The 14,083-nt window shown below is 40.9% G+C and overlaps 1 protein-coding gene across 1 annotated transcript in view; it reads left to right on the forward strand.

Moving 5' to 3' along the window:
• The window catches only part of COL21A1 (collagen type XXI alpha 1 chain), a 4,597,064-nt gene that overhangs the window by 3,892,406 nt on the left and 690,575 nt on the right, over positions 1–14,083 (forward strand). Inside the window, exon 25 of the mRNA XM_044063368.1 lies at positions 1,996–2,028. Coding sequence (XP_043919303.1) covers positions 1,996–2,028 — 33 coding nt within the window. The remainder of the gene's footprint in view (positions 1–1,995; positions 2,029–14,083) is intronic.

The following is a 14,083-nucleotide window of genomic DNA, read 5'->3' on the forward strand; positions in this document are numbered from 1 at the left end:
CCTCCAGAGGACCAGCCTTTTTCTGACACTTTATCTGAAATGAAAGACATATTTCATTGGGAAAATATTAAGAGTTATTACACTTGGATCTTCCACAGTCTGCAGCTGTTCCTCTTGCTTTATTTGCTTTAGGGAATGTCTTCCTGATAGCTTGTAGTTTACTTCACAGTCCACCTTCTGATCTTAGAAAGTCAGATAAGTTATACAAGGTACCTTAAACCCCCAGGTATCTGTTGTCTAACACCGAAGCAGACACTGTAGTGATTTCTTCATCTAAAACTGCTTCTGCTAAACAGATTGCTAATTCCTCTCACATTCCTAATGACAATGATGGGAAGTTTTTTTGGCAAATACGGAAGAAAGTATTTTTCTTTTATTATAACATTCAGAATTTTTACCTACCAGGCTTACATGTTGAAGTTTTTACTTCTGTCCTTTGAGAACATGAAAGTTAATGGTTTACCTTATTTCCTTCTGAGTTTAAGGATTCTATGATTGCATTTCATCTGCTTCTTCTGTAATTAAGCATGCTTTAAAGTGTTCTTGTGATTATTTTGATACTGTCCCCACAACTCTTGCTACAGGGTCAGTCAAGAGAAGATTTACTTGGTTACATTATCAAAGTCTACCAGAAGATATTAAGATTGAAATTTTAAATTCTCCCTTGGAAGAGGAAGTTCTTTTTGCCCTTTCTACAGCTAAAATTTTAAGAAATTTCATGACAGGTGAATGTAGATTAAAGGAGTGACCCAAATCATTTGCCTTCCAATTTTTAAATGAATAAAACGTTCCTTCCATCTCAGCTCTGTTTTTTTGAAAATTAATTTTAAGCAGTACTGTGCCAGCAGACAGGATTAAAAAAAATTGCAAATGGCAAGGAGGCTCCCAAAAAGAAAGAGAGAAGCTCAATAAATCAAGGACAGTCCATAAACTCAGAATAACTATTTGCCTCTTCAGATACTCCTCCCCATGTGGCAATAGATTATTTCTGACAAATGGACTGTGAACGTCATTCAACAGGGATACAGTTGCCAGTGGGAGTCCCTCCCTTCTTTTCAGATCACTGTTGCAGTAGTAACACCATCCATCTACCCCCCCCCCACTTAGTTGTTTTTTTTCTTATACCATGGTGTGGCCAGTTTGGCATTTTCTTCTAATGACACACACTCATCTAGCAGGGGTCTAGCCTTCCTTGGTCTGAGGCAAGAAAGCTGTGAGAGTTTGACTCCCTAACCACTGTCTATACCATTTACCTCGAGCTGTACAGTGATTAGGGCTTGTGGAAGGTGCCCTAAAGCAATGGAAGCTGATAAGTTTATCTTATCCTTGACAGAATATGTCCCATACAGCTTAGGCTACTGCAACAGTGATCTATTCAAACATCTACTGTTATGATAACTTTACTTACATAACTGTACTTTATGCAGTTGTTCTGTTGAGGATAACATCAGCTTTGATGACCCTTCAAGAACATTGCTTCTGTTAGTCTACAATTTTATCATCATGCATTTCTACTTTTGCTTTTAAACTTTTCTGCATGATTCGTGTAATTTTGAAATGTGGATGATGGTGAAGACCTTGCATAATTTGTCCATAGTACCTCGAATATTCAAGGTACACAGCTGTATGTGTACAGATTTACAGGAATAATGAGACTTTTCAGAACTGTGTTAGAGGTCTGGTATGTGTTTTTTTATTGCATACCAAACTGGAGCAGTTGTGGACAGCATTTAGGATGTCACTCATTTTATATTAAAGCATATTGGTAAAAGTGTTTCATTAGGAAAAAGTTATTTTAGTTTCATTGATCAGATATTTTTCAATTTCAGGAAAATATAAAAGATGTATATAAAATGACAGCATTGTTAATTACAGTTATGATATTTCCTTGTCAGTGAAAGATTATTTATTTTATATGAAATTATTTCATTGTGTTATTGACATTAGTTTTTTTTTTTTTTTCATTTTAATGTATTTGACCTTGTGTTTCTGCAGGGATCTTATGGAATAAATGGTCAAAAGGGTGAGGTAAGTAAAAAAAATAATAATAATAAATGGAATAAATATAAAAGGTCAAAAGGGTAAGGCAAGTAAAGAAATAAATAACAGTCATACTGCTGCTTACGCTTAATTTAATGCAGCAATAATATAGATTTATCATTCATATAAACGTTTTGATTACACTAATGCTATTTTATTTACTAATTTGGTTGTGCTAAATAGATGAACCAAGTCCATAAGTCCATTTTGTTCATTATATAAGCATAGAATGAGTAACAATGGGACTGACACGGATAAAGTATTGTATGGATTGCAGTAGTTTTTTGTGTATAGAGCAAACGAGAAATTTAGTTGCAGCAGCTATATGATGTATATTCTTATAATGCAAAATAGGGTGCAGGAAATATTGCAAGATATCAGGTGATAAAAAACAGGGGAAAAATCCTTATAGATAAATGCTGCCATTAATTACTTCTAGTTGTCAACAGGCAGAAAAAATATTGTCACAGAACTCCAAAATTTTCCTGTGTGATTTAACTCAACTATCTTTTTATTTTATTTTATTTAAATTTGTTAACCAGAGGGGGAACACTGTTCTTTTTTGGATCATTTGCAGGTTCAGCCCGTTCAGCCCATCCAGCCCATCCAGCCTTTCAAAAGGAGTATCAAAGTAATTGGGGTCAAGACATGCAAATTATATTCTTCTATACTTTGAAAAGCCTTGCATCTCCTTACCTTTTTTGCTGTACATTATTAATAATTTTACTGTAAAAATCTAATCATAAACTCAGTTTAGGTAAATGTGTCTTGTGCCCCATGGAAAAATAACTCTTACCACTTAACCTTCTTGATACTTGGAAATATTTCTGTTTCTTTCACGAATTAAAAAAAAAAAGTCTGGCATAATATATATGTATGATAAATCCTTTTATCCAGGTAACCTTTTTAAAGTAATGGAGCAAATAAAGCAATACCTAACTAAATGATGTGAACTTCATTACAACCTTTTTGTTCAGGCTTTAATAATTAAAATGAACATCATGTTTCCCAGGAAATATTATTCTTGATTATTAACCTGCTCAATAGAATGTTAACAATATATTCAAACAAATTAACAAACTAATCCTCGACTTATGAGACTTTAAGTCAAAGACAGAATCAGGAGATGCATACCTAAAGGAAAAGGTGTTAAAGTTCAACTTCAAGCTCTGTTCTACAGCGTGCTGATTTAACAAATTATGGAAAGTTGCCAGTTCCATCAGCTTTCCCTTCCTGCAACCTCTTTATGTATTAAACTTCCAACAAATTAGCTTAATGTTTTCAAAATAAATTATAAATCTGTCTTTCTCCTAGACAGACTGTGGCGTATCACTACAGATTACCTAGCCGTATAATCCATGTCATGGAAAACTCAGGTAATTTCATATCATAGCTACAAATGCACAGAGAATATTTTATTTTTCTCCCAACATCTAACAAGCCTAATATAATTAATATAGAGCACATTTAAAGTCAAAGTTGTTGAAGATTTTTTACTTAGCAGGACCATAATCTTATCCTTGGCCCTCTTCTAAAGATGAGGAGTTACATCTAAGAATATGCTGTCATGTAACTCAAACTGCCACATAGTGATCCCTGAATTCATTTTAATACTAACCTCTAAAACAGCAATATTCAGCCTGCTTAAGGATTCGGCTGTTCCAGTCCGTAGTGAGGAAAATTATCTCTCACGTCCTAATGATAGAATTAATAACATGCACACATTTCCTACTGTAGTGTGTCAGCTATTGGAAGAATTTCTGTTGAATAATAATGTGAGACTTAGCTGAGTCAAGTTCTGTAGCACAGTCTGCAAATATATTTCATTCTCCAAATTTCAGTACATACAGGTGAGAATTCAGTAAAGCTTACACAATTTTTTTTTTTTTTATGTATGCATCGTGGTTTGATGTGTGCACGAGCATGGACAATTTTAGATTCAGTAAGCGTTGCTTAGCAGAGAGCAAGCACGCGCAAACAGGGAAAGTTCCATGGAAGGCAAATTACCTCATAAGGAGTTGACTCTTGTGCAAATTACCCAGGTGGAGCAGTCCAACAAGCAGAAAGGCATCTGTGTAAACTACATGTCAGTGTTAGGAGTGTACGTGGAAATTTTCCGCATACATGAGTCTACACAGACAGAAGGGTATGTAAAAGTCCACAGATATGGACGTACCTCCCAAAAAATGTTAGATCATAGACATATATGGCAGAAGGTATATTGTGGATGTCTGAAAAAGGAAGGGAATATGTAAAATAAATAATATTTTTTGAATAATTTTGCCATGTTTGTGCTGTGCGCAGCAGTATGCAAGCATGCTTAACAGAGAAAAAAAAATAATAACATTTCTAATACAGTTTTCACAGATATACTGTAGGACCTTTCATCAGGTCCGTACAAAGGCGCATACGTGGTGTCACCAAGCTTACACAGCTATGAAGTGTGTAGTATCTAGGCTGTCAGCCTGGATATGTATACAAATGAGGTGGATTTCCTGAATTGCTAAAAGGAGCAACCATGTCTGCATATCCCCTTTGTGTAGGCTGCTACACAATGTTGATATTCCCAGAAGATGTAGATGACATCGGGGGGGGTCTCATTATTTTTAGGATTTTTTGCTCCCAGGCATGTGTGTTTGCCCAGCGTGCTGCATAGCTGAGCATGTTCGTGTGGACAGACTACTCAGGTGACAGTGGTGATGTAGACAGCAGTCAATTAAAACTAAATATCTTCAATAAATATTTTTGACTTTTGTATAAGCTATGCTGTGCTCCACGGTGCATAACAGTGTGGCACACACAAAAGTAAGGCCTGTAAATTATGTTAATTATATCCTGGATAGATGAACCAATGATGCTAATCCCACATGGTGTACCTAAAGCACAACTATATAAAATATGGATATGTCCTATATTCTGATTTTCCATCAGTACTCTGGGCCATTGGAGTAGAGACTGGGGAATTTTAACTGGGATAATGCTAGGGACTGCTGCAGATCTGCTATGTCTGTATGTGCTAGAAGCTGAAGTCAGTGCTGCTGATGCTGCTGTGACAGTAGGCCTTGGCTGAGAAGGAGAAGAGTGCTTAAGCAAAGGGTAACCTTCCAGGAGCTACATGAGCTGGAAATTTTAACTATAGGGTAGACAGGGACATATTACAAGAACTCACTGAGCTCTTCTGTCCTCAACTCAGAGCCAGATCTAACAGAGGCAAAACCATCCCAGTGAAGACAACGGTATGTGTAGCCCCTAGGATACAAGCTACAGGTACTTTTCAAAGACCAACTGAGGACATGATGGGGCTGTCATAGGCATTTGCATCCAGGATACTCCAACAATTCCTGGATGCTATGCTTCCACATGCCAGTGAGAACATATCTTTTCCCCTTACCCCAGAGGTGAGGACCAGCAATTTACAACACTTCTATCAAGTAGCACACCACTTTGAAGTATTGGGTGTCATAGACTGCACACTTGTACACATCAAGGCAACCCTGGTGAGCAGGGTATGTTAACCACAAGGGGCACCACTCCATCAACTGCTAGGTTGTGTGCAATGTCCATGGGATTATCCTGAATGTGTGTGCTGGCAACCATGGCAGTCATCACAACTCCCATATCTGCCAGACATCACAGCTCTACCAGATGTTTTGCTAAGGGGGACATCCCACAGGCTATTTGCTGGGGGATGCTGGCTATGCCCTGGAACCATGGATGATGACACCCATCAAACATGCACACACACCTACAGAAGAACACCATAATGAGGCACACGCACAAACTAGGAACATCATAGAGCATGTGTTTGGGCTTCTGAAGTCATGGTTCCGGTGCCTCAAAATATCTGGTGCAGCCCTGCAGTATACTCCAGCCACATTTGCACAGATATTCACAGTATGTGCTATGATACACAGTCTGATCCTGCGGAAACAGCTGCAGCAGGATCAGCAAAGGGGAGGGGTACACAGCCCCCACCAGTGCCTTGGACACCACAGCCATAGTCACAGGACGACTCGGAGGAGGTACCCCCCGCTGATGTCCCTGTAGGCAGACATAGGTGTGCTCAGAGACAATGCATAGGACATTCAGTGACAACCTAGGGACTAACACCTTATTCCCACTCACATACAGATATTAAAATTCATGCCAGGCAACTCACACATCTTGTACCTATCTATGTATTGACTTTGTACTGCTTGCATCAGACAGAGTCAGCCCTGAACCACAGTTGTGTCAACTGCTGCATTTGCAGGGTAAGTCCATAACCTATACAGTAGCAGTACTGTACATATATATATGTGTATATATATATATATATATATATATATATATATATATATATATATTAGCTATAGATATAAATATAAATGTATATATATATATATATATATATATATATATATATATATATATATACACACACACACACACACACACACACACATCTGTGTCTCTCCCCATATATCTAGATAACATATATATCCAACACACACAAAGCTATATATATATATATATATATATATATATATATATATTCTTATATATATATATATATATATATATATATATATATATATATATATGTGTGTGTGTATGTGTGTATGTCTGCATTGCCTGACATACCCAAACTGATATACAGTGTTGGTCAAAGAACCAAACGTAAGGGCTCAGCAGTATATAATGCACTTTCTTACAGCCACCTGTGGCTGCTGGATGTCCCCACACATAAACCAACAAGTGAACAAGTTGTGCAGTGTAAAATGTTGTGTACTAATGCATTGACAGAGCAAATTGTTTTTGGCCACAGGCTTGCCCATCCAAATGCAGCCAGACACATATGGCCAAAATGGCTACTGCTGCTACATAGCTAGGATAAAAAAAAAACAGTTGTCTAACTGCTAGGCTACTAGATGCAGATAACAGTAAGAAGCAATGTCATTGTGCAGGCCACGCAATCTGTTCAACATAGGCCTTGTGTATGTCTTCTACAAATAGTTCGCCTGCAGTCATTTATAAAGCAGACTTAAGGGATGTCACGTGCATTAAGTACTCTGATGTAGTGTATACGACTAGATAGTTAAGGGTTCTAATCTCACTCCAGCCTATTTGCTGTGTTTGTGTGTGAGTATGTGCATTTCTCTACAGAACAGTTGTGGATCCCCCACTGACTTCCAAACTGCAATGGATATGCACATTGTGGCCCTTGCAGTTGATGCAGACCTCCAAACTCCTGTCTTACACAAGGCCTGCAGATGTCATCTACCATAATACTACAAGCAGCCACTTTAATGTCAGACTTAAGCCATGGTGCATGCATTATGTACTCTGATCTGTAGTGTGTAAGACTAGATAGATAAGGGTCCTATTCCCACTCCAGCCCACTTGCTGTATTTATGCATATGTATGTGCATTTCCCTGCAAAATGAATATGATTACCACACTGACTTAGAGGCAGGGTTTTGCAATATTTTGGTTGTAGCAGGTGACACAGGCCTCAAAATTCCTGTCCTCCACAAGGCCTGCTTATTTCTTCAAGCATAAGTGTACCTAAAGACCTGTTAGTGTCAGACTTGAGGCCTGGCACATGTTTTACATACTGTGATATGTAGTGTGTAAGACTAGATAGGTAGAGGTTCTAAACTCATTGTAGTCAACTTGGAGTGAGTGTGTGTGTGTGTGTGTGTGTGTGTGTGTGTGTGTGTGTGTATGTGTACTGTGCAGTATTCTGTAAACATTAATTGGTAGTAATACCATTCTTATTGTAGCCAAGTTGGTGTGTGTGGATGTCAGTCAGAGAATTTTACATCAGCCTATGGGATCATTGGACTTTACTAGATTAATGGCCCTAAGGCCTTTATTATTCTAGCCAAATTCATATCCTTATTTACACGATCAGCTCATATTGCCCCTGTCCAAGGGGGACATAGCCAGAACCCCCGTGGTGAACCTGTGGTCACCCATCCAATTGTACAGATTGCATCTGAAGAGGGCCAATGAGATGTGCTGTTTGACCTTAAGTGGGAGTCTGTTGCAAAGGTTTGTTAAACCCAGGTAGACATATCTCTCCCTCCAGCATATTTTATTGATGTCACATACCAGGTTACAGTCCTTATAACAAGTAATCTGTGTACCATTTGACTTGCGGATATGCAGAATTACCAGTAAAGCAGAGTCACAGATTGCCTCGTATGCAAGCCAGAGATCATCTCTGAGTAGTCTTTATGACACAGACTAAAGTTACAGTGAGTTCAGACAATCCCCACAGGACAGATGCTGAAGACTTGAATTTCCTTTGTAATGAACCTTTGTGGTCTCCGCAAATGCCACTGGTGCTTGGAAAAATTCATAGCAAAATGGCCATTGCACTCACATATTGGCCTGATGAGTGAAGAGTACATGGAGCTTATAAATACTTCATATTTGGGTAACAGTGCCCTCAGTTACAACATAAGCAAGATATAATGCCTTTCCTACCACTCCGGAGACATGGTGATCTAAGGTGCGGTATGTGTAAACCTGTGTGCCCAGATCTGTGTGCCCAGGTCTTTTACCCCTTGAGGTGTTGCTGTTGATGTGCTACATAGCAGGGTCATTTCTGTTGGCAAACACAATGATACTACATATATTTGCATGGAGGTTAACACTATGATTGTGTCAACAATCATTTGGTCTTGTACATGGCCCTCTTGTAGGATGTTATCCTACTTTGGAGAGTCTATGACTGCTCCCATTTTGCAGGCATCAGCAAACTCTGTCATCCACAGACATTCACTTTATGTTTGTATGTTGGATAAATGGATTCCACACCTTAGAGGACCCAGAACTGAACCCTTTGGAACACCACTGGTTACAGCTCTGCTACTGGAGGTGGATACTCCTGTTCTGACTATATGAGTGCTATCAGTGTGCCAGTTAGTGACCTCTCTAATTATATTACTGTTGATGGATAGCTTTGTGGGTTTGTCAATGATGCCTGAGTGGGGGATATTGTCAAATGACTTGGCTAAGTCCAGGTGATTGTATGCACATATGTTCCCTCATCCAGGTCATTTGGTGACTGCCTCATAGATGTCCACCAGGTTGAAGAGGCATGATCTCTCTCTCTATCACAGATCCAAACAGTGTAGGTTCAAGTATTTTTAGATTCACTATATATTTGTTTATATGGTCTATGATAAGTTACCCCATAGCCTTACATATATGGCTAGGCAGGCTAATAGGTCTATAGTTCCCATAGTCAGTGGATACACCACCTCTGTGCAAGGGGACAACAGTGGCCGATTTCCATTCAGCTGGGATGAGAAAGTGGCTACATCATGATTGCAAAGAGTTTCCAGTGGTTTTGGTAACCATGTTGGATACCGTTTAGGATGCCGCCTGGGATGTTAGCATGTGCAATAGATGCTGTGTTTGTCACCTTAGAGAGGCCATTTAGTACTTGCTCTTTAGAGATACAAGGTATGGGACAGGTTGTAGGGATGTCATGATGTATGTGTGGTGGAGACAGGGGAGTGCAGTTGTCACAGAATCTGTCGGCCAACAGGTTAACTATGTCTACAGGCTCATTATATGTGGTATCAAGTACATGTTTGGCAACAATATGGGTCTTTCCTTTTACATTACACATGTAACTACACAATGTATTGTGGTTGTCCTTTGTGGAGGAGGCTAATTTTGCCCCATAATTTGTTTTGCAGGACTTCACAACACTTATTTGCTTGTTTAAGCTGAGGAGGGAGTGCCACCATTTTAAGCGGGCTCCCTCCCTCCTAATGTGAGACACCAATATCTACCTCTTATTGTAAAGCTTGCTAATGGCTTTTGTCTACCAAGCAGACTTGCTGTGCCATGAGGAGCTTGTTTGCCCCTGTCAGGTATAGGCAAGTTAATGCAGTTCTACAGGTGCTTGTATAAAGCATTGGTGTAGAGCTCAGCATAGTTGTGTGTTCCATCTGAGAGGGGTGGTGCAGGCAAGCTATTTATACCATTCCATAGTAGGTTATAATCTGCTTTGTTGAACTGTATTACTTTATGTGCTGTAGGGGAGGGTGTCAGGTGTGATACATACTTTGAATGAGACTAATTTGTAGGCAGATCTCACCAGGGAGGTCCTCACAGTGGAGGATATACAGTGGTCACCCATATTGGTAAGCACCCAGTCTAGTATGTTGTATCCCTTTGTGTGGATGTCAACCCACTTGTCCAGGGCATTGTAATTAAGGAAGTTGACTAACCTCTGGGCAAGTGAGTTTGAGCATGAGTAATCTATCCAGTTGGTGAGTAGTTAAAGTCAACCAAAACCATCTTGTTTTGATATATCTTGATAAACTCAAGTAGATCTATTTAAGTACAGTGGGTGTCTTGATTCATGGATTTGCTGCTGTAGCTGCCAATGGCTTGATTAGGTGCCCTACAATCAGTCAATAGCACCTGCAGTTTCTCCAGGGAATCATACTGTCTAACCAATCTGGATGTGTATCTGTCCTTAATGAATATGGATACACCACCTCCATTACTTTGCACACTTAAAGTTTCAGGACTGAACGTGTGGAAGGAGGTCTAGCCTGGTATGGCTGTGGTGCTCTTCACAGCCTTGACCCATGTGTCTGGGACTGCACAGATATCTGCATCTTCCAAGGTGGGGACAGCTTCCACTTTAGTGGTGACATTCCTAGGGTTTAGCAGCATAACTGTGATGCTGTTTGTAGATGTGGTTTTCTCATTGGAAAGTTTTTCCTTGTGACTCTATCTAAAAAGAGCTCTGTGGGGGTGGCAATAGCCTTGGCCATTTGCCAAAATCCCAGGGTTGACAGATGCAGACCATTTCTGGCAAAGCATTGAGGTCTGTTGAGCAGGTAATCCCAGGCTGACAGGTAGTGTATCTCCTTACATTGACACCACACACTAAGGCAATTAGTGACATCAATAATTTTCCATTTGTATGGAGCCATCATCCTAGGTGACAGTAAAATGCAGCTCAAGGCCAAGGGCATACCTGACTGATACACATAATCTGTCAACCCAGTCATGTCTCTGCATACAGTCCAGAGAGGTATGTCACAAGTTGTACACACCAAGGTGAGATAGTGGTGCTTTAGCTATTATGTGTGCTGTGTTCTGCAGAGGGGTGATTATGTATAGTGAGCTTGCCATTGGGTTTCTGAGGTGTCTGGTGTTTACTTATGTGTCTAGTAAAAACCTCCACACATGTAGGTATGTGTGATGTGGGTTTGGGTGGGGTAGGATGTGCTCCTTCTAGGCATTTTCTTCTCTGCAGTCACGGCCACTGTCATTGGCCTCTGATTGACTAAATTTGCAGGTGTTTGCAAATTAGGAGCTGTCATTGAATCCCACACTGACTCAGTAGTTATCCAGGAAGGGCTGACACAGATATTCAGTTGTTGTCAGAGCCATGCACTAAAAGTAAATGCCAAGGAATGCACAATACTGTCCCTTGGGAAGTCATCCACCCCTGGTAACTAACATATTGACCACACACCTGCAACAGCTGACCCAGTAGTCAGGGACATACAGACACATAGATAGTGAGCTACTGTCTGACTATTACGGGTTGGTAATATTTGGGGATGCATTCTATGTTATGCAACCTATAAACAAAGGTATGTCATGTAAATCCAAGGCAGTCACTGTTCCATTGTATTCACCATTGATCACACCTACCATTGAGTGCAATGCTACCTTTGGTATGTAACTAACCAGGCATATCTGACTAAAGTCACATCCACAAAGGTTCCACACTAAACCAATACACAGTTTACATAATATATCCTATGCTGACCGCGTCAAGCCCGTAACTGTGTATTCGGTCTCCGACATGCTTTGGAGGGTAGGTGTATGCCTGCCATGCAGGGAGGTGTCAGACCCCACTGTATACCACCTGCATATCCAAGAAAGGACTACCACGAGCATTACCTCTCGTACACACCTACACCTTGACTGTGGTATAAACAGGCATGCTGGATAGACATGTATGTAGTCCAGACAGTACACCCAATACGTAACAAGCTCCCAATGCATGTAAAGCACAGTTCCACCCTAACGTAAATCATGTGCAAGTTACATGACAGGATGGGGAACACAACAATTATAATTGCTTTAGGACAGTTGTCTTTAATGGACACAGGGAAACTGTGGATGGTTCACCTCACACACCCCGGTTTGCCAATGTATCAGCTCCCAAAACCCTGCTTACATTTATCAAGGGTATCAGACCTTGTCAAAGTTTAGGGATGCATGGCTAGGATGAAAGATGCCCTTGTTTTTGTTAGCCAATTAGACACATATGAACCCATGGAGCCATGCAACTATACTGTTTTACCTTTCTGATGACATTTTTTTTCTGTGCTGTCATTCTACCCTGTCTCTGATGTTGATGGGTTTATTGTAGATGTGAACCCATAGTTGTGTCCTACACAATCCTGAACATGAAACGTAAACAATGCCATGAGACACCTTTCATTATGTGACTACACAGCCATTGTAACAGCATCCAATATAACGTACACAACATATTGTGGTTTACACATTACAAATGGCAGTGTTCAAACTGTGTGACTGACCATACAAGTAGCATGTCAAAGTCAACAGTAGATGACGCAAATACATATTAATGTAGATAGTCACCCAGTGCATCAGACATGTAGCTTCATTTCCTTGCATCGATGCCAATTATGACAGGGACGTGGCACAGGCATCATCACTTGCACAGGGTGTTGTATGGGGGTGCAGGAGGTTTAGGTTGACCCAATAGGTTGGGAGGTATGTATGTGAAGCAGAAAGTGAATCAGGCAAGACGGATAATGTAAATGGGGTGTGTGTGTGTGTGTGTGTGTGTGTGTGTGTGTGTGTGTGTGTCTGTAGGTGACCTAAGTATGACAGTGGTGTGTAAGTGTCTGCGAGAACACAGCCAAGCTCAGTGGTAGCCCTATGTGAATGTATGTCGGGCAGCTTTGAGCTGTGCATGGCAGAGCTGACAGTTCATCATCTCCGCCCCTGAACATGAGAACTGGCTCTGACAGGAGTTGCACTAGCACCTCGGTGCCCAAGGTCAGATGTTGGGCAACTACATAAGGGTGACTGCTGTGTGCTGGGACTGTGTCCTCCACTGGATTGCCCTGGACCACGAGCGCATGGCTTGCCACATCTTGGTGTGGACAGCACACTCCACTCTGGAGAGCTGGATGTATTGCCACTACAGGAGCATGATTGTGCATGGCCACGTGGACTCTCACCAGATGTAGTTGCTGACCCAAGTCCATGAGTCCGACTCTCAACTCCAACCAGACGTTCCATCACAGACTATGTGCATTCCAAGGTAGATAGTGTGTGATCTCTCTCAGACCAATGTCTTTCCACTGTGTCAGTCAACCGATCCAGTGTGTGGACTCTTAGCAGATATAGTTGCTGACCTACGTCCACGCGTCCGACGCACAACTCCAACCAGATGTTAAATCACAGACGATGTGCATTCCAAGGCAGATAGTGTGTGGTCTCTATCAGACCAATGTCTTTCCACAGCATCAGTCAACCAATCTAGGGTATCAGCAAGGTAGTGGAGGCAGTCACAGATGTCAGACTGGGCTGCATCCATAACCATGAGCATTCGTCTGGAGTTCCTTTTGGAATGTGCTTGTGCCTCCTTGAGGGTCCTAAACATATGCCAAGTGATACATGATGAGACACCTGCAACAGATGGTGGAGGGACAGCAGGCCTCTTATGAGAACTCCTATCAGTCTGCCTGTGTGGAACCTTACCAACAGTTTAGCTATGGCCAGTGTCAACACTCCCACAGCCCCAGTAGCCAGACTTCCCTGTTCAATGTCCCCACCCTCTGACTGTCCAATAAATGTGGCCTCAGGGAACTCTGTATGCATAGACATACTGACTGTGCACAAAAATTATGAGGGCAGATGAGGGATGTAAACCTGTGCAGCCCCTGCAACCCTCAGCTGTGCCTCACATTGGTTACCATCATCATCAGAGTCTGAAGAGACACTGACTTCAGGTTGTGAGGGGGACAAC

The sequence above is a fragment of the Protopterus annectens genome, chromosome 2.part1 (assembly GCF_019279795.1).
Source record: "Protopterus annectens isolate FY-2018-M chromosome 2.part1, PAN1.0, whole genome shotgun sequence".
NCBI lineage: Eukaryota > Metazoa > Chordata > Ceratodontiformes > Protopteridae > Protopterus > Protopterus annectens.